Source organism: Callospermophilus lateralis, chromosome 3 (genome assembly GCF_048772815.1).
Source record: "Callospermophilus lateralis isolate mCalLat2 chromosome 3, mCalLat2.hap1, whole genome shotgun sequence".
Taxonomy (NCBI): Eukaryota; Metazoa; Chordata; class Mammalia; order Rodentia; family Sciuridae; genus Callospermophilus; species Callospermophilus lateralis.
Window position 1 is genome coordinate 145936937 of NC_135307.1, and position 25188 is coordinate 145962124.

At 37.0% G+C, this 25188-nt stretch overlaps 1 protein-coding gene across 1 annotated transcript in view; it reads right to left on the reverse strand.

Moving 5' to 3' along the window:
* Positions 1-224: 224 nt before the first annotated feature.
* Cers3 (ceramide synthase 3) overlaps positions 225-25188 on the reverse strand; it is a 78693-nt gene continuing 53729 nt past the window's right edge. The window contains exon 10 of the mRNA XM_076848850.2: positions 225-398. Within this exon, the coding sequence (XP_076704965.1) occupies positions 225-398 (174 nt within the window). The remainder of the gene's footprint in view (positions 399-25188) is intronic.

The following is a 25188-nucleotide window of genomic DNA, read 5'->3' on the forward strand; positions in this document are numbered from 1 at the left end:
TGACCAGTGTGAGTCCTAACTGCAATAAAATCCACGGGCATTTGAATATTTAACAATTTAACACAAGTTAACAACATTTTGTTAAACACATCTTAGGATGGAGGGAAGGGCAGTATCTGGGATCTCTGTGGGTCTTCTTGGCCACAGCCATGGAAAGGGGAGCATTTCCAGCTCCCAGGAGTCCTTGCAGCATGCTGTGCTGTGGGAATGACATGGGCTTCAAGCTAACGACCATGCTGACCATTGGGAATGAGGTGCCTGTCAGCCCCAAGGCCATTCTTCAAACTGTCTCTGTCTTTGTCTTTGGCAGCTTCTTTCTCTTTCTCCTCCTCCTCCCCTTCCTCCTCATCTTCTTCTTCATATTCATCTTCATCATCACTTCTCACATCCTGGATATTCTAGACAAAGGGAAGAATTGGCTGTGAGTGACAGCCTTTCAGGAATAGTCTTGATTGCATATGCAAATGAACAGGCCCAGTTTAGAGGTCTGACTCCCTTTGAGGAAGATCCAATATCCATGCAACCAACATTCACTAAGACAGACCAAATCATGGGTCATAAAACAAACCTTAAATAATTGATATTATATGAAGTATATTTCCAGACCATAATGAAATTAAAGCTAGATGTCAACACTATTAAAAAAACACACAGGAAAATCTCATAACATTTGGAAATGAAATTAATAAAAATAAATAATAAATGGGCCAAAGAATGAGCCTTAAATAATATCAGAAAGCATTTTTGAACTAAATGAAAATTAAAATACAAACAATTTGTCAAGTGTGGATAAAATAGTGCTCGAAAGTAAAATTTATAGCATTAATTGTTTATATTGGCAAAGAAGAAATGTCTCAAACAATTTGAGCTTAAACTTTAAGGAGAAAGAGCGAGCAAAATAAACTCAAAGTATTCAAAAGGAAAGAAATGATAAAAACAAAAGAAAGAAACTAAATTGGAAATAAGCAAAATAAGGAAAAACAATAAAACCAGAAGCTGGTTCTTTGAAAAGACCAAAGCATTGATAATTAAATAGCAAATCTGAAAAATAAAAAAAAAAGAGGCAAAGAAAAAATTACCAGGGAAAAAGGGGATAAGACTACTGGTACTGTAGACTGTAATTATAACAGAAAGCTATCAACATCTCTATGTGTATTCATTCAACAGCTTAGATGAAATGGATCAAAAACTGTAAATGATTAAGACCCAAGATAGAACATATAACCTGAATATTCATATAAGTATAAAAAATTGAATTTGTGGTAAAAAATTTTCTGGAAAAGAACAGCACCCAGCTAAATGGTTTCATTGGCAAATTCTATGAAACATGTAAAGAAGAAATAACAATAAATTTTTACATAAATGAGAATTTTAGCTTTAGTTGTATTATTTAGATTTGTTAATTTATGCTATAATTAAAATGGAATTCCACAATCATAAAAAAATTTACAGTATCTTCTAGATAATAGAAAAGGAGGGAGTGTGTCTCAACTGATCCTATAAGGCCAGAATTACCCTGACACCAAAATCAGACAATGACAGTTTAAGACAACTACAGACAAATATCAATTCATATAGCAAAAAGTCTTCAACACCAAAATGGGCAATGCATATAATACTTCATGATGAAGTGGGATTTGTCCCAATAACACAAGGCTGGCTCAAAAATGCGGAAATCACCAATCAGTGTAATCCATCATATTAATAATCTAAAGAAGGTATGTTATATTAATTGATGCAAAAAATGATGTGACCAAATTATACATACATTTGTGATTTTTTAAAATAACCTCTTGGTAAAGAAAGAATGGAAAATAACTTCCTCAATTTTATTTAAGGGTAGCTTCAAAAACTTAGAGCCAATATCGTGCTTGTGAGTTAGTAAATGCTTTCCCCCTAAGATTAAGAACAACACAAAAATGTCCATTTTTACCATTCCTTTCAACTGTGTGTTGGAAGTTTTTGTCATGATAAGAAAATTCATACAGTTTGGAAAGAAAGAAAGAAGTATGTCTATTTGCAGGTATAATCATTATCTGCTGTGATCAATGCGGCCAAACTAGCAGGTTCTAGTGAGGGCCCATGGGATATTGGAAGAAATAGAGTCACACACGCAGATCTTGAACATAAAGCTGGGGTCGGGTGGAGCACTGCTCTCTGATGGAGAAGAGGTCTGAAGAATTACACCAGCAATCTTTATTAAATATGTCTAATTAATCAGATTAAAGACTATGTAAGCATTATTCTTTGTATTCATGAAAGTTACAGAATTAGCAACAGTATGCAGCTATTTCCTCAGTTACATTCTACAGTTGCAATGTGCAATGTCTGGAGCATTGTACAGCTCTCAAGAAAGTCCATTGTTTAAAGTTTCTAATTCTCTGGCGATTCAGGAGCAACAGAATTGGTGAAACATTGTAGCTATCTTAGAAAGGAAGTGTGTGCCTGAGAATAAGGTCAAAGCTGATAAGATTCTCCCAACAGAGTCTCCCCATGGAGAGCATTGCCATAGCAACTGAGCATCCTACAGTTTGCATAGAAACTTTCCTAGTCACCAAGTGTGCCACAGCCATGAAGTCATCAGGGACCCAAATCTCATACACTGGTCTCCCAATCACTGTCACGGCTCTCCACAATTATCTATCTAGAAAATCCTAAGAAATCTACCATAAAATTAGTGAGTTTAGCAAATTTGTAGAATAAAGATCAACACACAGAACCACACACACACACACACACACACACACACACACATACACACACACACACCACAATATTTATTACTAAACACTAATATGGTAGACTAAAAAAAATGTCCTCAAAGACTGAATCTCTAGAACCTGTGAATATTATCTGATTTGGCAAAGGTTTTGGAGACGTGACAATTATCCTGGATTATCCAGGTGAGCCCCAAATGCCATCGCAAGGATCCTTATAAAATATAGACACAGAGAATTCCATACATAGAGGAGAGGCAATGTAAAGATAGAGGAAAAGACTGGAATAATGTCATTATAAACCAAAGAAGGTCAGAAAGCCCCAGAAGCTACACAAGGAAAACAGCAGTTTTATACTAGACTGAAGTGAGCACAGCCCTGACAACACCTTGATTCCAGTGCAAGACTGATTATGGATGTCCCACTCCAGAACTCTAAGAGGACACATTCCTGCTGTTGAAAGCTCCAGGTCTCTAGTAATTTGTCACAATGGCCATAAATATAATACAATTAGCATGTCCAAATAAAAATTGACATTTAAAAATTCATAACATTTACAAAGTTTCAAAAATACATACACCTAACATAGCATGTATATGGTCTGTATGTAACATTTACAAAACTCTGATGAAAGAAATCAAAGATCTAAATGATTATATAAACACATTATATTCATAGATTGAAAGGCATAATAGCAAAATTACTGATTATTCTCAAATTGATCTATAGGTTCCACAAATTACCAATAAAAGTCCCGCAGGATATCTTTTACATACAAACTAGCTAATGCTATAATTAATATGGAGATACCAAGGAAAAAAAAACCCTAAAATAGCTAAAACAATTCTGAAAAGGTAGAATAAAATGGGAGGAGTTATAGTATCCAATTTTAAGACATACTATAGAGTTAATAGTAATCAAGACGGGGTAGTATTAACAATGGTATAAACACTTAGATCAGTAGAGTGAACCGAATATAGACTCTGGAAATAGAAACACACAGATACAGCTGACTTGACAAAGGTTCAAAGCAATTCAATGGAGAAAGAAAAGTCTTCCCAACATAACATTTACAATAGTTTCAAAAAATGAAATAGATATATACCTATTTCTTCAATTGTTGGAACAATTGGACAACTACAGACAAAAAAGTAAACTTTGATCTAAATGGCATACCTTGTAGAGAAGTAAGCTCAAAATGACCATAGATCTAAATATAGAATGAAAAACTATCAAACTTTTAGAACATTCAACTTTGGGTTGAATGTTCTAAAAGTTTGTTCTTAGACATGGCACAAAAGTATAATCCATAAAAAATTGATAAACTGGATTTCATTAAAAACTTTTGCTCTATCCAGAGAAGGAAAAGATAAACTACAAATTGGGGGAAAATATTTGTGAATCACATGTCCAACTTGCATGTGCAATAAAGAACTCTCCAAGTTTAACAATAAGAAAACAATATCTTTTTTAGTGAGCAAAGGGCATAAAGATAGGCACTTCATAAAACAGAATGCAGGATGACAAGTATGCATATGAAAAAATGTTCAACCTAATCAGCTATTAAGAAAACACAAATTAAAACCATGATGAGTACAAGCCCATTAGAATAGCTAAAATTAAAAATACTGACAATACCAAGGGCTATCAAGGATGCAGAACAACTAGAACTCTCATGTCTTGCTGGCGGAAATTAAAAATGGTGCACATTCCCTAGAGAACAGTTTGGCAGTGACTCATAAAAGTCAACAAATGTTTACTGTAGTACACATACTTAGGTGTAGATGCCAGCAGACCTACACCTGAGTATATACCCTGGAGAAATAAATATTCATATAAACCCAACATTTATAACAGTTCTATTCATAATTGCAAAAAATGTAATCAACTCAAATGTCCTTTAAATGAATAAACTATGGTATATCCATATAATGAAACAGTACTTAACCATAAAGAGGAACAAACTATTGACACATAAAAAGTTGAATGGATCTCAAAAGTATAAGTAAAACAAAAATTAGTCTCCAAAAGTCACTTACTATATGACATACTAACCTCATTTACATGACATTTTTGAGAAGATAAAACTATAGGGATGGAAAATAGATCAGCAGTGAGGAATCAAGTTGTAAGAAAGAGTTATTTTGAGTGATGGAACTGTTCTATATCCTGATGATGGCAATGGTTACACAAATATATACATATGTTAAAAATCACAGAATAAAGTATATTTTACTGTTGATACTTTTTAAAACAACACTTTAAAAGATTTCTTTTTAAATCACAAACACAGCCAGGCGTGGTGGCACATGCCTGTAATCCCAGTGGCTCTGGAGGCTGAGCCTGGAGGATCTCAAGTTCAAAGCCAGCCTCAGCAAAAATGAGGTGCTAAACAACTCAGTGAGACCCTGCCTTTAAATAAAATAAAAAATAGGTCTGGGGATGTGGCTCAGTGGTTGAGTGCCCCTAAGTTAAATCCCTGGTACAAAAAAAAAAAAAAAAAAACCACAATGGTTTCCCCAATAACCATTTGCTAAGTAAGGCATTACTTGGATAGGCATTTTTGCTGTCAGGTATTTTTATTAACGGTAATTATGATGTTTTCTTTATGCAGGGGTTCATTAACTACAGTTTTTAATTAAGAGTTTTATGTTTCTTCCTCTTCTTGCATTGCTTCTCAAAGTATTTTTGCTAGGAAATCTCCTAGAAGGAAACATTACCCTGAGAAAGGGGTCAGGGATTGGTATAGATTGGCCCTGGTTGTGAAAAATAAAGATGGTATGAATTATTAAAACAAGTAAGAGAATTCTGCAAGTCTAGTGATGGACATGACCCCAGGGTCACCCACTAAGCCAGTTCACAAGCATTTCTATTAAACCCAGTTTAGAATGGGGATGGGAGGAGGAAGGTGGAGGCGGTTTCCTCTCACATCATTTTTCAAGATGACATTCCATAATCATACAACCTATTTTTCCTTTTGTGACAAGCAGATTAAAACTGACCACCTCCCAAGAGTCTCAGGATAGATGTAACCAAATACCTCCTTTGGGTGCAATCTGCACGAAAACGTGGCTTTTGAAAGAAACCAATATGCACATATTCTACTGGTTTAGTCACAGAAATTTAAACTTCATGGGACTTTTCTCTGTAGGTTCTGTGCTTTTCCACAACACAGGAAGCACCTCAAAATAAACAAACTTCACTGAAAACGTTGAGGAATAAACTCAACATCTCCTTATGATGCAACAGAGAAAGATATATTTTCTCTGACATACTGGTAGTTTGGATCTTAGATCCTCATCTAGATGGAATCTTCCAGGACAGGTCCATACTCAGGGAACATCAATGCCCATCAGGCTTCCTATTCCTTTATCAAAATATTTTTGTAGAGAACAAGGAGAAACTTAAAAAGGAACAAAGAACCCAATTTCTTTCCAGAAAGACAAATTGGCATCTATCTACTCATTTCTTTAAGACTTGAGGAGCTGCTTTAGCGATGAAAGAAACCAGTCCTTGAGGGTGCCACCCTGTCCTCCTCCCAGCCACATCTCTACACCTTCATCTCTAAGAAGAGGCCCCAGATTGTCTGGTGCATTTTGAGACTTTATGGCATCTTCATGGTCACCAAGGTTGTTGGGAGCACTACTGACTTTTAGTGAGGAGAAGCTAGAGAAGCCAACATCCTGCAAATATACATTACATTCACATGTCCCACCAGACATACGAACAGGTGAAAACCCTGCTCAGGACTAGAATCAAACACCATTTTACATCCAACTACAGTAACTGTTGCAAGGCTTTAATATATTGTCTTCTCTGGGTTTCACATCTACAGATTCAACCCATCGAGGACCAAAAATCAAGGAAAAGAAACTGCATCTGTACTGAACTTATATGAACTATTTAATTTCATTATTCCCTAAACAATACATTATAGCAACTGTTTACATAGTGCTTACATTGAACTAGGTATTTAAGTCATTTAGAAATGATTTAAAGTATACAGGAGGATATGCATAGGTTCTATGCAAATACTACATCATTTTATATAACATCTGCAGATTTTGGTATCCTGGAGTAGGGGGTTGTCCTAGGACCAATCTCCTGTGGATTTGGAGAAACAAATGTGTTCTGAATTTTCCAGGCATGCAACTATGTATATAAATCAAAGAAAGAATATAATTTGTTTTGTTCTGAACTCCTCAATTCCAGAAAACCATGTCACTGATGGCAACACTACCAATGACATTCAAGTCACCTGTATCAACCCATACTTATAGCTTGCCCATTGGTATAATTCTACAGATACAATCATCTGTCGGCTTTATTATGCTCTCTATTATAATCATGCACACATTTTATGTACAAGATGCATATTTTACCAGAAAACCCTTCCATGTAATCTCTTTTTTAATGACAATTGGGCATTATATTATTTTTTTGAAATTACATTTCTAGGTAAATTATATTACCTAGGAATTTAATATCAGGCTAGTGAAGGGTTATGGGTATGGCAGGGTTGAAAGCCACTGCCTTCCATGATGAACCAAACTCAGAAAGGAGCCCTATGGATTTCCTGGCAGTAAGAGTTTGTTGGGTGGACATGTAGTTGGCTGCATGTTATGCAAGGTTGAATAATATAGATTAGACAGTGTGTATAATCCAAATATAAATCAAAACTTATTTTAAATTCAATTTTATCTTAAATATGTCATTTTTTATTTCTTACATGACAATAGTGGAATGCATTACAATCATAATTATCCATTTTTAATATAAAAGTAACAGCAAAGATACTTAGAGGGCTTACTATGGGCCAGTCACTGAACTAAGAAGTCACTATAAGCAATAACGTTCTCTCATCACAACCACAGGACATAGGAAGCATTCTCTACTTTAAAAGAGAGAAAACTGAGGCTGGGAGGGGTTCAGTAACTTTTACAAGGCATACAGGGTGAAAACAGTCCTTTGCAGACCCCTGCTGGAGAAGGCTGTGCAAAATACTTGAAAAGACAGGGCCCCCAGGAGACACACACCCCAGTTCTCACTGAGGTCAGTTCTCCATATAAGAAATTGCCCTCTCTTTTTCTCCTGACCTGAGCACCAGCTGGCTCACCACCTCTTCTCTCCCCTATTCTGACCTTGCCCTTGATGCCATAAGGACTGGCCTGAAATAATGAAACTCATCCCTAATGATTTTTACTAGGTGAAATAGACACTGACATATTCAATTGTAGTTCATTTAAAATTGATGGTCAAGATCTAAGTGGTGAACTTGGCAACCTATTAATGATTTATAACCCACCATTTGAAAAACATGGGGTAAGGTATTCTAGACAAATCAGCTGAAATAAGAAAAGCTTAATAAAAGATGGAGACCACATGTTCTATAAAAAATATTTGGGGGCTGGGGTTGTGGCTCAGCAGTAGAGTACTTGCCTAGCACGTGTGAGGCCCTGGGTTCGATCCTCAGCACCACATAAAAATAAATAAATGAAATAAAGGTATTGTTTCCATCTACAATTAAAAAATAAATATTAAAAAATTTGTGTATCCTGCAAGAAAAGAAACAAACCAATTTATAAAACCTTTCCAGCAATTAAAACACTTAATATAAAGCAAAACCAAATCAAATGTGCTCTAGGGGAACCAGGAATGTACATACTTGCTAAAGATCAAGCCACAGAGGTTTCTGGGACTCTACCGGTCTGCTTTGATTGAGTTCCAACACTTTTCTTACATGACCAGCATGAGTCCCATTCTTGGAATCAACCAGCCTCTTTTATTTTATTACCCTTCCCACTTGTACACCAACACTCCCTACTGGGTGTTGTTACAGGGCTGCTAGAATTTACCAGGTTACCAGGTTTTGTTTCTGGGGTATTAGAATTCTTCTGATACAAATTGTTGACTCTGAACCCTCCCACAAATCATTAATGGCCCCAAACTTTACATGCATAAAGAAAGATCCAAACCTTCTTTGAATAGTGGAGGGGTGGTCCTAGGTTTCAGCAGCCAAAGGACTGTGGTAACTGCACAGTTCTCATTTGCCAAGGCACAGGGCAGCACATCTGCTAATTTTCTGCCAGACCCAGCTTCCCCCTGGTGAAGGCTTAGCAGTCACCATTTAAGAGAGCATATTACCATTCTGATCACTTTAGATAATTTGCTTTCTAGAACTAGCTAACATAACTACTATTCATTCAACTGAGTTTTCTCCAAAAAACTCTGGGTCCTCTTGGATAAATTACTAACAGTACTATTTATTTCATAATTGAAGGTGGAAGAATGTAATTTTTGCAAGATCTTTCAAGAGTTTAAGAGTTTTTGCCCCAATGGTTCCTCTTTGGTCACATAAAAGGACAGTGAAAAGCATGAACAACAAGTCAGTGACTTGGGGGAGACCTTGTTACTGGTCCTAACAGGTCTTGGAGCCCTCATATCACTAAGCAGGAATGCTTTTGGGAAATGCTGTTCATGTGGTACACCTCATGGGTGGAGGAGAACTGCCTTCAGAGGAAAAGCTGGAAATCAGTCACCATGAAGGATACCCTCTGTCAATGACAGAACATCCCATGACGAGCAGAAACAGAACATCCTGAATTTGGAACCAAAATGATTTCACCTTATTAAACTCATGTAAAAGACAAAACTGTCTTATGTAAGGCATGTTTCTGGGGAGGGGCAAAGACTCACTCAGCCCTAAAGCATGTAAATATCTAGTTTTCCCAGAATCACTGTTGAAAAAATTTGTTCTCTCCCCACTGAATGATCTTGGCACCCCTATCAAAAACCATTTGCCAGTCTTGTGAAGGTATACTTCCGGGCTCTCTGGTCAGTCTGTCTGTCTTTATAGCAATACCACACTGCTTTGTAACTGTAACTTTACAGTAAGTTTGGAAATCAGGAAGTCTATGTCGTTCAACTTTGTTCTTCTTTGTCAAGATTATTTTAGCTGTTAAGGGTGCCTAAAATCTTTTAAATCCTGTGGCATTTAAGTCTATATTGCTTAAAATATGACCTTAAAAGTTGCCTATTCATAGTTCCCTGATTTGTGGAAGAGAAAATAAAGCCAATTTTTGTAACAGGTCCAATGTATACAGAATGTCTCCTCTTAAATTTCAGAGCCAGACACAAAATCTTTCTTTTATACTGTCCCAACTCACCAATGTAAAATAGAATGTGTTTTATCTTAATGTATTAAATAATAAATAATACTTATTATTAAATCAAAATAAAATAATTTAATTTTAGTTATAATTTAATTATTTTATTATGGCATTATAATTTATTATTTAATTTCTTTCTATTCTTTAGGAAATTCTTTAATTTTGCTAAGACTTTAAGAAATTAAAAAAGCTAAGTGCATTGGCGCATGCCTGTAATCCCAGCTACTTGGAAAGATTACAAATTTGAAGCCAACCTGGGCAACTTAGAGAGACCCTGCCTGTCTCAAAATAAAAATTAAAAGGGGCAGGGGATATAGCTCAGTGATATGTCACTTTCCTAGCATGTGTGAGGCTCTGGGTTCAATCCTCAGCCCTAGGGGGTGAAGGGGGAGAAAAAGCATTTCTAAGAGAAAAAGCAAGTTTTAGAGCTAGACAGACTCTAGAGGGTATCTGGTGTGACATCTCCATTTAGTCCTGTGAAATTGAAATGCTGTACCCGTTTAAGAGATCCTCATTTCTCTCTCTCCTCAGCCCCTGACAATCACCATTCTGCTTTCTGTCTCTACAATTTTAACTACTCTAGATACCTTGTATAAGTGGAATCATACAGTATGTCTTCTTAAGCTTATTTCACTTAGCACATTATCCTCAAGTTTTATCCAGGGTGTATTATGTGTCAGAATTTGTTTTTCAAGGGTAAAAATAATATTTCTTTGTATTATATATCAATTTTACTCAATCATTTATCCATCAATGGACACTTAGGTTGCTTCCATGTTTTAGCTATTGTGAATAAATGTTGTGTGCAGATATCTACTTTTAATTATTTTAGATATATACCCAAAAATGGAATAGCCAATTATGTGGTAAGTCTATATTTAATTTTTTGAGGAATCACCAGAAATTTTCCACAGTGGTTTACTATTTTAAAGTTCCACCAGCGCTTGTTATCTTCTGGTTTTGATAGTCACCATCCTAATAATGTGAGGTGGTATCTCATCGTGGTTTTGATTTGCATTTCCCTGATGAATAATTATACTGAGCATTTCCTCATGTGCTTTTGCTCATTTATATATCTTCTTTGAAAAAAGGTCTCTTAAGTCTTTTGCCTATTTTGAATCACGTTTTTATTTTATTTTTGTATTGTTTTGAGTTTTAGTTCTCTTTATACTCCGGATAGTAATCCTTTATCAAGTAAATTATTTGCAAATAGTTTCCCATTTTATGGATTACCTTTTTTTCTGTTGATAGTCTTTTGATGTCCTAAGTTAAAAAATAATTTTATAAAAAGAAATAATAATAATTTTATAGAGTTCAATTTGCCTAACATAGTTTGGAAGCATCTAGTGAATTAGACCTGGCAATTCCACTTAAAGAGAAATTTCCACCCGTGTTCACAAGGAGACATTTATCAACATGAGTAATCCTATAAAGAGAAAAAAAATCAAGCTGCATGATTATATATACTAGGTCATACCATTCGTGTAAAGTTTTAAAATACAGGAAACAATAATATGTATAGCTACGCCCAAACATGATAAATGTGTAAAAGCATGAGTGGAAGAACACAAGTTTTAAGGAGTGGTCACCTCTAGAGAGAAAAAGAGGGAGAATGGGGAATAGGAAGAGTTAGAATGTACTGGAATAGACCACTTGTCTTCACTAGCTTCTTATAGGCAATTTCATTTAGTATATAGTAGGCATGCAGTAGGTACTTGTTCAGTGAGTGAGTGAGTGGTGAGTGGGTTTGAGTGAATGAATGAACCTATACCACAGCATTAATTAAATATCATCTAAATGTAGATGACTTCCAAATTTAAATCCCCAGCATGAACCTGTCCTCCTGGCTTCAAACTCAAAAAATCAAGAGTTAGCCAATCTCTCAGCTCTCTAACAGTCTTATCAGTCTCTGGTCTCCTCCACTTACACTACATTTCTCTCTGATCTTTCATCTTTCAGCAAATGAAACCACCATTCACTTAGTTGGTTGCTCACAGAAAAAACCTAAAAATCTTTCTCTTACAGGAGATTTCATTTTCCAGCCTATTGCACTCAGCTGAATTCTTTGATACAGGCCCCTGCACTTCCCAGCTCTCCAAAAGTTGTCTCAGCTATTTCTAAGCTATGTCAAATCTTGTGGCCAGACTCCAAATTCTGATCTGGTGTGGCTTGCGATCCCAGAGTAAGCAGGCACAGCAGTCCACTGAGCTGTGCAGCACAGCTGGCCCTCTGAGACACAGCTGCACATGTCTGAGTCTCCAAATACCTCCTATAGACCTGCAGTCCCCTGAAGAAGGGTTTGTGGTAGCCACTTCAGACAATTCCTGTTGGACAGTGCCACTTCTCTGTCTTAGAGGAGCAAGATTGCTATTGTTGATAAGATTTCTAAAATTCAAAAAGTATCACTCCTGCCCTTCTCTAGGGATAGACAAAATATGCTTTGTTCTTAGACAATTTCAGTCCACCAGCTCAGCTTCTAAAGGAAATGCACCATCTTATCATGAACTGACCCACAGTGGAATGGTCATTTAAGAGGCTATTCTACACCACATATTTCCAAATGATGTGCCATGGAAAGGTTAAAAGTTGTGCTAAGATATTGATCCCTTCAGTCCTTGAGGTGCCTCTGTCTTAGCTCTTGAATCGACCAGAGCCCCAGGTGCCTAGAGTCACACTGGTCACCCTCCTGCTTTGGGTCCCACCTAGGTTCACCCTTATGTACGGTACAAACATCAATCTCAGAAATGATGAAGGTTGGGAAATACCGTCTTAGAGTCTAACTTCAAAGCTGAATGGAAATTTTTCAACAAGTAGAAACCTTGTCTCATTTTTTTCTGCTAAGAAGTCCTCATAAGTGTGAAGGCTTGAACTAGATGCAAGAGGCTGGGTAACTCAAAGGTGGATCCAGTGGTTCCTACAGAGAGAAATGTGTGTGTGCAGAGGTATGGGTAAGAGTGGTTGCTATCAGCATGTGATCAGCTTTGCTGAGTTAGACCCAGCAAGATGTGACCAGAAGCTTGGATCTTTGACTTTCAGCCGCAAAAACTGCAAGCTAAATAAACCTCTTAGCTCTATTAAGGACCCAGTCTGAAGTATTTGTTATTTCCTTCAATTCATTATCACATGACAGAGCATAGAAATCTCTCACCACCCTGCATGTACAAAAAATATAATACAACTAACATCACTCAATTATTATATGACTCTTTACCATGTTAACACACACACACACACACACACACACACACACACACAAAGTTTCAACTCAAAACCTGATGTCTATGCTTTGGGACTTATTTTTTACATAATTTAAAAAATGTATGTTAAGATTCCAGAAGAAAAACGTTTTTATTAATTATATGTGGTTTGCCTATTAGTTAAGGTAAGTGTCTGGGCCTGGTCTATATTCCTCAAAAACTAATGCAAGCAACAACAACAAAAAAACTAACCTAGGCATATATACACAATAGAATATTACTCAGCAATAAAAGACAATAAAATCATGGCATTTGCAGGTAGATGGATGGAGTTAGAGAAGATAATGCTAAGTGAAGTTAGCCATTCCCAAAAAAACAATGCCAAATGTTTCTTTGATTTAAGGAAGCTGATAGACAGTGAGATAGGGAGCGGGATCATGGGAGGAACAGACCAACTCTAGATAGGGCAGAGGGATTGGAGGGGAAGAGAGGAGGCATGGGGTTATTAATGGTAGTGGAAAATGATGATCATTATTATCCAAAATACAGGTATGAAGACATGAATTGGTGTGAATATACTAAGTATGCAACCAGAGATATGAAAAATTGAGCTCTGTATATGTAATAAGAATTATAATGCATTCTGCTGTTTTATATATATATATATATATATCACCAACCTAGACTATGAGAAAAAATATATACTAATGCTCAGAGGATAAAGTGCTCACTCCTAGTAAATGAATAATCTCTGCTCACTGTACTTCCACAAATCTCTGGGAATGACATCTGAAACTATGTCTTCAATAAAACTGTAGTTGTATATTTGAAATGCTGTAACTAAACTCTCTGATCAAGAATCTGTAGCTTTGCAGTAATGTCAAAAGCCCAGGAGGTTGTGAATGACTCATAATGTCCCACAGCTTTGTGAATGACTCCATGTCTAAATCCACACTTGGCAGTAAAACAAAGAGCAATATAATAAGCATTTTATACCATTTTGAAAGCAAACATTTAACTTTCACTGTATAAAAAAAAAGAAGAAGCACATTCACTCAGAGTTTAATTTTCTGACTAGCAAAATACATTCCTTTGTGCTATATTAGTTCTTATTATCCAAGTTGACAAGGACACAGAACAAAACAATTGAGTTTTTTTTTTCCTCCTTAAAGGAGATGCATTAAATATAAATTGGATTCTTGAAACCTGGCTACATATGGACATTTTCCTTTCAGTAATGTGGAGTATAAATTTTCTAGATCAATGTTTCTCAAACTTTAATGTGCACATGAGCCATCTATGATTCTCAGTGAGAAGGTGGCTAACGGGGCCCTAGATGTTGTATTTTTAACAGTCTCTGGGCAATACACAGGCTGGTTGTCACAGACCACTCTCTGGTCAGCCAGGCTACTTTCAGGGCCACAAGCCTCTAGATTGCTGCTGTTGGTGAAAAGGAAAAGTTGAAGCAGAATCACACACCTGGGTCTCTTTCAAGTTCTAGAATTCCATAATTTCAAATTGATTTCCTTAGTCTATTTCATGACTACATTTCAGTCCAGAAAGGCAATATAAAATTAGAAGTGTATTTCATCTTACAAAAATAAAAGGTTATTTAAAAATAATTAATAAATCATGATTCATTTGAATCATGTTCTTAATTCTCCAGGGACACATAAAATTTAAAGAATTCTGGTTTTCTACTAAGCAAAGAATCTAAATGCACTTATTTCAACAGACTAAGTTTTCATTTATGAAGTTTTTGTTAGCAGAGAACACCACTGTGACATGAGAATCTACTACTTCTGTTAAAATTTGCAAGAGGAGAGTGTTGAGATGTTGGCTAAGTTTATAAAGGTGTGGCAAAATTCAGACATCGCTGGTTTTTAGGAAGTGAACCCAATAAATGGAGGGACATCCATGTACACTTTTGCAGTGATGGAGAGGACACACACAGCTTATTTTTTTTACTTAACTGAGTGAATCTCAAATTAGATTCACTTTGGGTAGGAAAGAAGACTGTCAAAAATTTCAGTTTGGTTCCTACCTCATAGATTTTGACTGAATATGTCTGATTGGGACCAGACTGTGAGTACTTTCCTGCCAAATACCAAAAGGTCATTCAAGAAAGTTGTATCCAACATAGCCAGTAAGTAGTAGGTTGATCTCAAGTAAAAATATGGAATCTGGAAGATCTCAGGATATGAGCAATGTACCTTATTCTATATAAGCCTTAACTATGAATATAATCCTCTCCTGATTAAAAAATACATCAGGCAAAATAATAATGACTTTTTAATGAGCTGGCTTATATAGAATACTCCTAATTTTCTTTAATAGGCCTTTCAAATTAAGGTCCTCAGAAACATTAAAGCCCCTGTAACCAAATGTCATGCTTTCAAACAAAAGTCTCAGATGATAACCTGATCAAGCAAGAGGAAATTTAACAAGAAGGAAATTATCCTCCAACAAGAGGAGAAAATCACCAATACCACACAATCCCCAAACAGAGGAAAGTGAAAAGGAGTTAAAGGTTTTAATCAATCAAGCTAAATATGAATTAACAGCATAATATGAATATCAGCAACTATATACAAAAGTAGGTTGCATTAATGGACATGGAGTTGTCAGAAAAACAGACCTAACAGATTCGCTTGACTTTGCATTTATCAGACTATACCTCAAAACTGCTTAGTTCCAATACAACAGTTATAGGATCTGATTTGACTCTGAATAGTAATAGGATCTGGTTGGTCTTTAAATAGTGACCATGTAGTTCTGTTCTGCTCTGGGGAGCCCTCCAAAACTGGGACATGGTCAACGTCACTTGTGAAGTACGTGGTAAGATACCTGTATTTAAAAAAACTTCAAACACCCAAATTATTTATTTATTTGAGGGCTTCTGAAGTTGAAGAACATTGGTGGTAGCCTAATTCTAAATTTCCCCCAGAAACTCCAAGAACAATTGGACACATGCCTTCAGCTTTCCTTGAAAACAGAGAACACTGTTCAAAGAATTTATAAGAAGAAGAAAAATATATACACATTCCAATTGCAGCTTGTGGCTGGAAAAGTGGGGACGGGAGGCTGGAAGGACCCTATGGACATGGGTAGGGTGAGAGGGCAGGACTTGGGAAGCACAGACAGCATCACCTCAGAAAGAGAAAGGGAAGCCATAAATGCCACATGAGACCCTGGTAGTTCATAGCCCTTGCTACCTAAAAGGGGGCCCAGACTCTATGAGTCAGCAAGGTAGCCTTGAAGGAGCAGAGCTCAAGAGGGTGAATCAAGTACATCTAATATAATATATCATTAAAATAAATGTTGCCTGTTATTATTTTTAAATGTCACTATTAGATAATTTTTAAAATGTATGTGGCTTGTGTTATATTTCATTGGACAGCACTAGCCTAGGGGGAAAAAATCATAAAAAAAGAAGGAGCCACCTAGCTATTAGATTGATTGAACATTGGAGCAGCCTGTCTCAGGAAGTATATTAACTATTGTTATTCAGAAAATATAATACTATGACTTCTGCTTCTGGCCAGGATGGAAAAATATTGATAGACTTCCCGAACACCTTAAACAACTAGGAAACTACGTACTATATATATATAACAATGGGTTTTATATACTGTTCAGAAAGCAGTTAAGGACTATGATTCCTGAGAAAAGGAAAATGAAGAATGAGAGCCCTATAATTATGCCAGTGTACTGAAAGAACCCAAATAGACCAGTGGTGCCACTGAGTTGAGGAAACTGAGACTGGGATTATTAAAGTTAAAGAAGCCAGAATTTATGGGGCAAAATACTGGGAAGAAGGAAAAAGAAAGCCATGGAGAGAGGGAGAGAGCATGAACCAGAGATTGTAGTGGGGTTCTCTTCAGTCTTTAGCTGAGTACTGATCTGTGAAAAGTATGAAGAAACTACTTGAGGGCAGAAAGCAAATGACCCAAAAGACATGGACAAAACAATTCCCAGAGCTCATACTGGGTTGGCCACTTGTTGTTGTCTTGTCAATGTCTAGAATAAAAAGAATTCTTACTACATGGGCAATTGGGAGAAAGTTAAGAAGGACTAAAGACTATTTTGCTTTCATCTTAACAGAACTTAAAAGAAAGCCATACAAAGAACAACCTTACTAAAGTAATTTAACTACATACAAAAGCAAAATCCAACACTATTTAAATGAACATAACACAATCCAGCATTCAACAATGTAAAATTCAAAATGTCTGGCACCCAACAGGAAATTACAAAACTTGCAAGGAAGTTGGAAAACATGGCCCATACCCAGGAAAAAAATAACTAACATAAATAGACCCAGAAATACCAAACATGATAGAATTTTTACAAATATATTAAAATAGCTATTGTAAATATGCTTTATATATTCAAAGAGGTAGAGAAAATTTGAAACATAATAAGAACAGAAATGAAAGATTTAAAAAGACCAAAATGAAATTTATAGAGATAAAATAATTGAAATAAAATATTATACTGAAAACAAATAGAATGTCAATGACTTGTAGGCCAATACAAATGGTAATTGAAGTTTCAGAAGAGGATAAGAGAATACAGAAGAAACTTTTAAAAACTTGCTTAAATTTGAATTCAATGAAAGCCATAAATCCATAGTTTCAAGAAGCTCAACAAACCCTAGCCACAATAAACAAAAAGAAAAATACACAAGGACACATCATAGTCAAATTGCTAGAACCAATGTTGCAGGGAAAACTCACAAAAGCAGCCAGAGGATAAAGTTAAGAAGTTAACAGACATCTCACCAACAGCAGATTAACAGCTTTGAAGTACTGCAAGAAGAAACAGACAGAAGGAGAGAAAGGAAAGAATAATGGGAGGGAGACTAATGTGATATTCTAAACCCAGCAAAACCACATTTTTTAAATGAAGGAAAAAAAGACTATACTTTCAGGGATCATTTCTATAGTTCGTTAAATGAAGGAAAAAATACTTTCAGAAAAACAAAGCTAGTAAAATTAATTGCCAGAAAACCTGTGGTACTAGAAATGTGTGTTTTCATGGGAGAAAAGGACAGGGGAGAAAAATAATACCAGATAGACACTTACACAAGAAATGAAGAGAGGCAGAAGTAAATCTGTAGGCAAATATAAAAAACATTACATTTTTTACCACCTTAGAAAATAAGAGGAGAACATGATTTACCCACACAGATAGGAAATGGACATATGTACGTAGAGGCAATGGTTCCCATGAAGACAACTTCTTCCAGTGGGCATTTGACAAGTGGACACAGTTTTGTTGTCACAACCAGTGTAAATGCTATTATCATCTAGTGGGCATCCTACAATGAACAGGACAGTCCTAACAATAAAAAATCATCCATCCTCAAGTGTCACCAGGGCCCTGAGCTAGAGGCAGGCCTGCAGAGTTAAAGGCTGCCTCAAAGAAGGGAGGCTCAGCCTGACTGCTAAGATACAGTCTCTGTGGAGACCAAGGACCAGGAGGGCTACTGTCTTCATGGTGACTAAAAAGAGCAGACGAGGGGCTGGGATTGTGGCTCAGCGGCAGAGCGCTTGCCGCGCACGGATGAGGCACTGGGTATGGTCCTCAGTACCACATACAAATAAATAAATACATAAAGGTATTGTGTCAATCTACAGCTAAAAATAAAGATAAAAAACGAGCAGATGAAGCAGTGAATGCAGCACTTGCAACACTCATCTCCCTAAACCTTCTGTAAGCTTCTGGGCAAGGTGAGGCCTGGCTCCAACTCCTTTCCTAGGGTAGGGCTACCTTCTAGAGCACCCCTCACGCTCTAGAACCCCAGAAGAGGTCAGTTTTCTCATCAGACATCTAGATAAAGTGTTTCCAGGCCCTCCAATGGGCTGCAGCTCATATAAGGACTCACAGCCTGAGAGAAACGAGTATCTGGGATTGTGGGAAGAACAGGAAAGAACAACTGCAATCAAGCCGTGCTTGGAAACTGCGAAAGGTATGCTTCCACAGCTACAACACTACCACTGCCATTTACTCTACCTCAGTTTCAACAGTTTTTCATGTAGAACATTTTTTCCTCATCACAGTCCTTTAGGGAAGGAAGGATAACCTTCCTTCATTAACCCCAATGAGAAAACAGTTTAAAAAATTTAAAGACTTTTTCAAGATTTCCTGTCTAAGTAAGTGCTTGGGACTCGGAACCCTCTGATTAGTAGTGTGCCTCCCGACCTAGAAGAAATGTGGATCCTCTTCTTGGGGCTGGAACCAGGCACACAAGGAATGCCCTGTGGGTGGTGTGGTACTTAGAACCCCTGGGGACCAAGGCTCTGTACGCATGTGGTAGGGAGACACACAATAATTCCTTCTCTAAGTCTTATCATGGACTGATGGGAACTGACTTGCACAGAGTTGAAGAGAGGCAGAACTGACTTGTCCCTTCTCCAGAGGGAGACACAAATGCTTTTATGCATGAGCCTGCGCGCGCATGCACACACACACACACACACACACACACACACAATTCTTCAAATGACATGAAGAGGAAAAACAATAGCAACAGAAAGCTTCAAAGGGCCATGTTTGCTTCAGGCTAACTCTGCAACCTCATGCAGTTTAATCATTTCCTCATTCCTCTCTTTTGCTGGGCAGCCAAGATCCTGGGGCCCTCCCAGCAGCCTGGATTTCCTCACATTCTTCATGCCATCTCACATCCAGGTTAAGAGGGTAAGTAGATTTCTGTGTGGAAGTGACTATAAAATTGTTACATAGATGTAGCTATCATGAAGGGCCAGTTCTAACATTAAGCCAAAGTCCCCTTTGTGGCCAGGCCTCAATAAAGGGCTCTGGGGATACTTCATTGGTTCCATCCTAAGCCAATTCCTTTTCTTTGATAGACATAACCACATTTCCAGGTTCACACTGAAAATATATTACAGAAGCATACCAGTTACTTGGAGCCATTGTGAGTCCAAGGCCCATTAGAAATGACAAGGCTCACTCAGGTTGGGCCTCCAGAGCATGGACTGTGGAGTTGTGTGAAGAGTGTGTGCCCAGTGCTACTCTCCTTGAATCTCCTGAGCCCTTGCATGTGGCAAGGAAACTCTGAAAGAACACAGCCCCTTTGAAAGCCCAGAGCTCCTCAGATGACATACTTGACTATTCCCAAAACAGAACTTGGATCAAGTCATCTGTGTGATAAATCATTCAGAAATTAAAGCCCACATTAGAGATCAAAATGTAAATGTTTTAAAAACTAATTTCTTATACTCTCTGCTACAAACTGAATGCATTTTCAGGAATAAGGTTTCTTTTCTGTTACATGAAGCTCTCTTCTAAGACTTATGTAGTGGGGATAGGGAGATGAACACAGGATGTGGCCACAGAAAATAGTGGGAGATCAACAGGGACAGTGTTGGTCAGCATGGAGTCTCCCCACACCTGTTTTTACCAATCTTTCTGGCCCAAGAGCCCACTAATAAAACTTTTACATCCTGGCATAAATGTGTAGATTTATTAACAAGCCATGAATTGTGCCTGTGCCCCTTGTGAAAAGCTCAAATTCCATATGACATCTGTGTGTGTGTGTGTGTGTGTGTGTGTGTTTGTCTGTCTCTCTACTAATAATATGAAGATGATCTATTTTTTTCAGGATTATATAAAGATGCATTCCATTTTTGTGAAGTGATTTTTCAAATCATGGGTGAAGAAATATCAGAGCTTTTCTAATTTCCTTTTACTTGGATCTTCCCCAACCTTGCCCTCATTTCCAACAAAAATAAGATCTGATCAGTGGCTCAGAAGCCATCTTAGCCACCATTTGGGAAAGAGGAAAGAAAGGCAGGATTTAAATGCCACAGAGGTCAAGGAAATGCTTGCATTAGGCTGCTTTCCTCTGAAGCAAGTTCCTTCGTTTGACAACTGATCAGTTGACTTTCTACTGGTCAAATGACTTGACCAGTCCATTGTCTTCAAAGAACTGGCATTTTGAAAACCATTTTTAGAAAACATCTCAGACAAGAAATTTAAGAGTGTGCAAAGGGAAGTGACAAAGCAAGAATGTAACAAAGCAAGTATGGCAAATCATTCATGCAATCAAATAATTCATTGACAATTAAAGAGAAGTGAGGATGGCTGTTTTTAAATGGACACCTAGGGACCAAAATCTCCTTAGGGTAACAGTTCTCAGCTGCTTTCCATACCTATTTTCAAGAAACAAGTGGAGTAAAGAAAGCCAAAATGAAATATTTACTTTCTTTAAAAAAACACTGATTTAATCTTAGTCTCTCACAGGTCTGTTTGCTAGAATTAAAGCTGATGAGACACACTCGTGTCCCTAGCTGCAGAGAGGCACTGCAACTCCTAAATGTGGTTATCACATCACTGTTCCAATACACTAGAAAGAGGAATCATTTTAGAATAAAAAAAAAAAAAGCAACAGAATCTCCAAATAGCTTGCACAAAGATATTGAATATCCAATTATAAGAGGAATGCAGGACAATGTTATCCTGGGGTAGGGAAAAGATATCTGACTGGAATTCAGATCAATGTGCATGCCTAAGTTCTGATCTGAATGACCCTGGAACACCCCCCACCAGCTCCATGTCTCTGTTTACTTGTTCAACAGATAAACCCTCCTTGCAGACCTGCCTCCACCTCAAGATAAATTCGTGCAGCTGGGTCTTCTCTGGAGCACTCATCTGGGTGTTCTTTTAAACTTATGGATCCAAGATGGAGGCCTCCAGGTCAAGGACAAAGTAACAGTAAGTCCATGAAAGCAAGAGAGCTAGGAAGAGGTGGGTTTACTTATGAAACTTGCCTCTCATTGATAATACATTTTTTTTTACTTTTATTATCTTAGAGCCATGAAGATGATTGTCTCGTTAACTTTGACTTCTTTAAGCAACTCTACCCTTTCAGAGTCAGTTTATAATTGTTTTAAGCCAGAGAATCCCCAAATGGGATAGACTTTATGCAATTTTCTAGAATGCCCTGTATGAAGAGCAGGAATTAATTTATCAATTATTAATTGATAACAAAGATTAGTAAGCAAAGTCAAAGATTGTGGAATTTGTGAGTTGAGCATAAGCTATACTAAATACACATTCAGAAAAATACATAAACACATGCAAGGGCTGGGGTTGTGGCTCAGTGGTAGACAGTTCACCTAGCATGTGTGACGCCCTGGGTTAGATCCCCAGCAACACATAAAGATAAATAAATAAAGGTATTTTGCCCAAAAAAAAAAAACACCTGCAAAATATGTATTACTTATATTTTGAAGACATACATTCACAGGTACTGAACTACTAGGAAAGAAGAAGAGCACAGTGTTACAACCTGGGCTCTGAAGTTTCTGGTTTCATGAGTATGAATCCTACTACTGTGTCTCCTTGGGCAAGTCATGTAACTTTGTCACCCATACTCACTCTCTTCCTGTATAACAGAGGGGTGTTGACAGTGGCTTCACCATGAAACTTAAAGCCAGCACGCATTCACATATGTGGATGTGAGTGGCGTGCTCAAAACAATAATAAGACCTTGAGGAGAGGAGCCAGGTGTCATGGTGGGCCATTTAATGGTCTCTTCCAGCTTTAAACTCTACAAGGATTCTATTTAGTAGTGGAGCTGAATTCAGATTTGAAATTCTCTAAGCCAGTAAACATGAGCACATTTATTTTTTGCTGTTATAAGTTTATAAATTCCACTGTTTCTTGAAGTAAATTATCAAACTAGTTAATCTGCATAAATATTTAGGAATATAGAAATATAAATCAAGAGCACTTCTATAATACTTTATTTCAATCATCAGCCTTTATAACATTTTTATGAAATTTTCATCCAACCAAGTACAGTTTTTATATCTGCCAGTACTGACTAACAATGTTCTTGGCATCTAGGATGTTACAGATTTTGTATTTCTTTTCTAATATGTTGACATTTGAAAGAATGTGTCAAAAAGGATCATACAGAACATGAGTCATGAAAATCAACTGGCAGAAGACAACTTTGAAAACTGTCATTGGAGCCTTTGGCTGCCAGCCATAGATTCTAACACCTGACATCAGCTGCTGCACTGTCTAAAATGAAGAGCTTTGATGAGAGCCAACTGCCAGACAACTTGTTATTTGCAGCAGGCTCTTTGTAATTCAGCAGAAGAAACTTGCTTAAGAAGTAATGAGAATGATAATATCAGCTAATGTTTATTATCTGCTTACTATGTGCCTGATGATGTAGGAAGGGCTTTATCCTAAAAGGCAGGTACTGAGGTAATGAGTAGAAGTCATACACCCAAGATCACTCTGCCAGAAACGGGAGAGCAAAGGTTTGAATCTGCCTGGAGCCTGTATTCTTAGCTACCTAATTGCTTTATGTGGCAGTGATTTGGGATTAAAAACAAAAGTAAACTAAACAAAGAAACCTAAGAAAATATTTTTGTGTGTGCTTTTAAAAAGTTCAAAAAGTAAGTTAAGGGATATGTGTTCTATTTTAAACTATTGTTTTGATTACTTGGTTTGTTTACTATTTTTGACTCCATGAAAGTTTTTAAATTAATTTTCTGGTTATTAAATTTTTGTCCTTAATTCAAATGAGAAATAATAAAAAAGGTGAAATATTACAAGTTAAAAGACTCAAGTTCTAGTTTTGGCTTTGCCAAAAATCCTTATAAATTTGTCCAGGTCTCAGTTTCCTCATGTTTATTACCATGTTCCTTTCTTTAACTAAGCTAGTGCAGGGTATGCAAAGTGTCATTCTATGAAGTTAAGAGATGCTGCCTGGTGAGTTGCAGATGGCTGGGGCACATTGCCAAGGGGCTAGTGTCTCCACCCCAGCTTTAATGGCTGTGTGCGCCAGCTCCCCCTGAATGACTTGGCTCTTCACCAATGTAAGATGTCACAGAGACATGCTTGAGTTGGCCAGGACCCAGTATGATATTTAAAAAGAAGAAAAGAAAAAAAAAAGCTTAAGGATGATCAAGTTCTCTTAAGTAATATTAAACAAAAGCATACTATGTTCCTTCTCGTTTCCTCTCAAAGCACTTCTCATGTTTGCAAAGAGCATGACAAGATGAATGTGTCAGCTTTTCATGTTGCCCGATGTGATGTGTGCATTGGTAGTTCATCACAAAATCACCCACTTTATAGGAATCACATTTCAGAGCCAAGCCTTTTCCTCTGATATCACAGTGATAGTCTTAAGATATTCAAAACAAAAGCAAAGAGTGGGAGGCCTTCATTCATCATATATATATACACCAGAACTCCATTGTTTAGGGAAAAATAAGATGTAACATTGCAGAAAAATGCTACTTTTATGAAGTATAATCATTTTGTTCTTCTTAGTCTGCTGTTCAAATTCATGGAGATCATAACTGATAATAAATTAGCTTATAATTTTCCACCCAAAACAATATTGTTTGTTTTCCTCAAATTACTTTTTCATTTTTATTTCTAAAATTATTTACTTAGAACCTGCCATGTATAAGAAATTGAAGGCCAAATTCTCAATCTCTGTCATAAGATTTACCAGAAATTTTTGGAGGCCTATGAACTTCTGCAATTCCATTTTTAAAGTATCCAAGAATAGTCCCCTTAGTAACAAGTGGAGTTGCATTAAATGCTACATACTTTTAAACAGAGTTGAAAACTAATTTACTTGTTCCTCTAAGAATTTCAGTTCCCGCCTCTACCCTTCTTCTTTCCTTTGCAATGCAACTACGCCTTCAAATACCATTCTTTAAAAGGAGGCTTTATGGCTTTGGAGGAATAAGCTGATTTCACAGCCAGTTTTGCCACTGCTGTGGAAAACAGAGTGCATATGCAAGCCAGCTGAAGTCATAGGAACTACAAGGATTAGGGCTGTGGGGCCCTTCGCCACTGCTGTCAAATTGCAATTGGAAACAGCTTTCCCAAAGTACAGCATAAGAAATCAGGGATTCTTGTCCATGGCTTGCCAGACTGCTAGGCTTCTAATCGGGCCTGGTATGACCCTTTATAGATCAGAAATGTGAAAATCACAACAAAACCAAACTAGAGTATCTTTTGGCTTCCAAGATTTGCTCTCCCTGAGTCCCTTCCAGGACTGTAATTGTTGTCACTCACCAGTCACGAAGGGGCTAGTTTATGCAT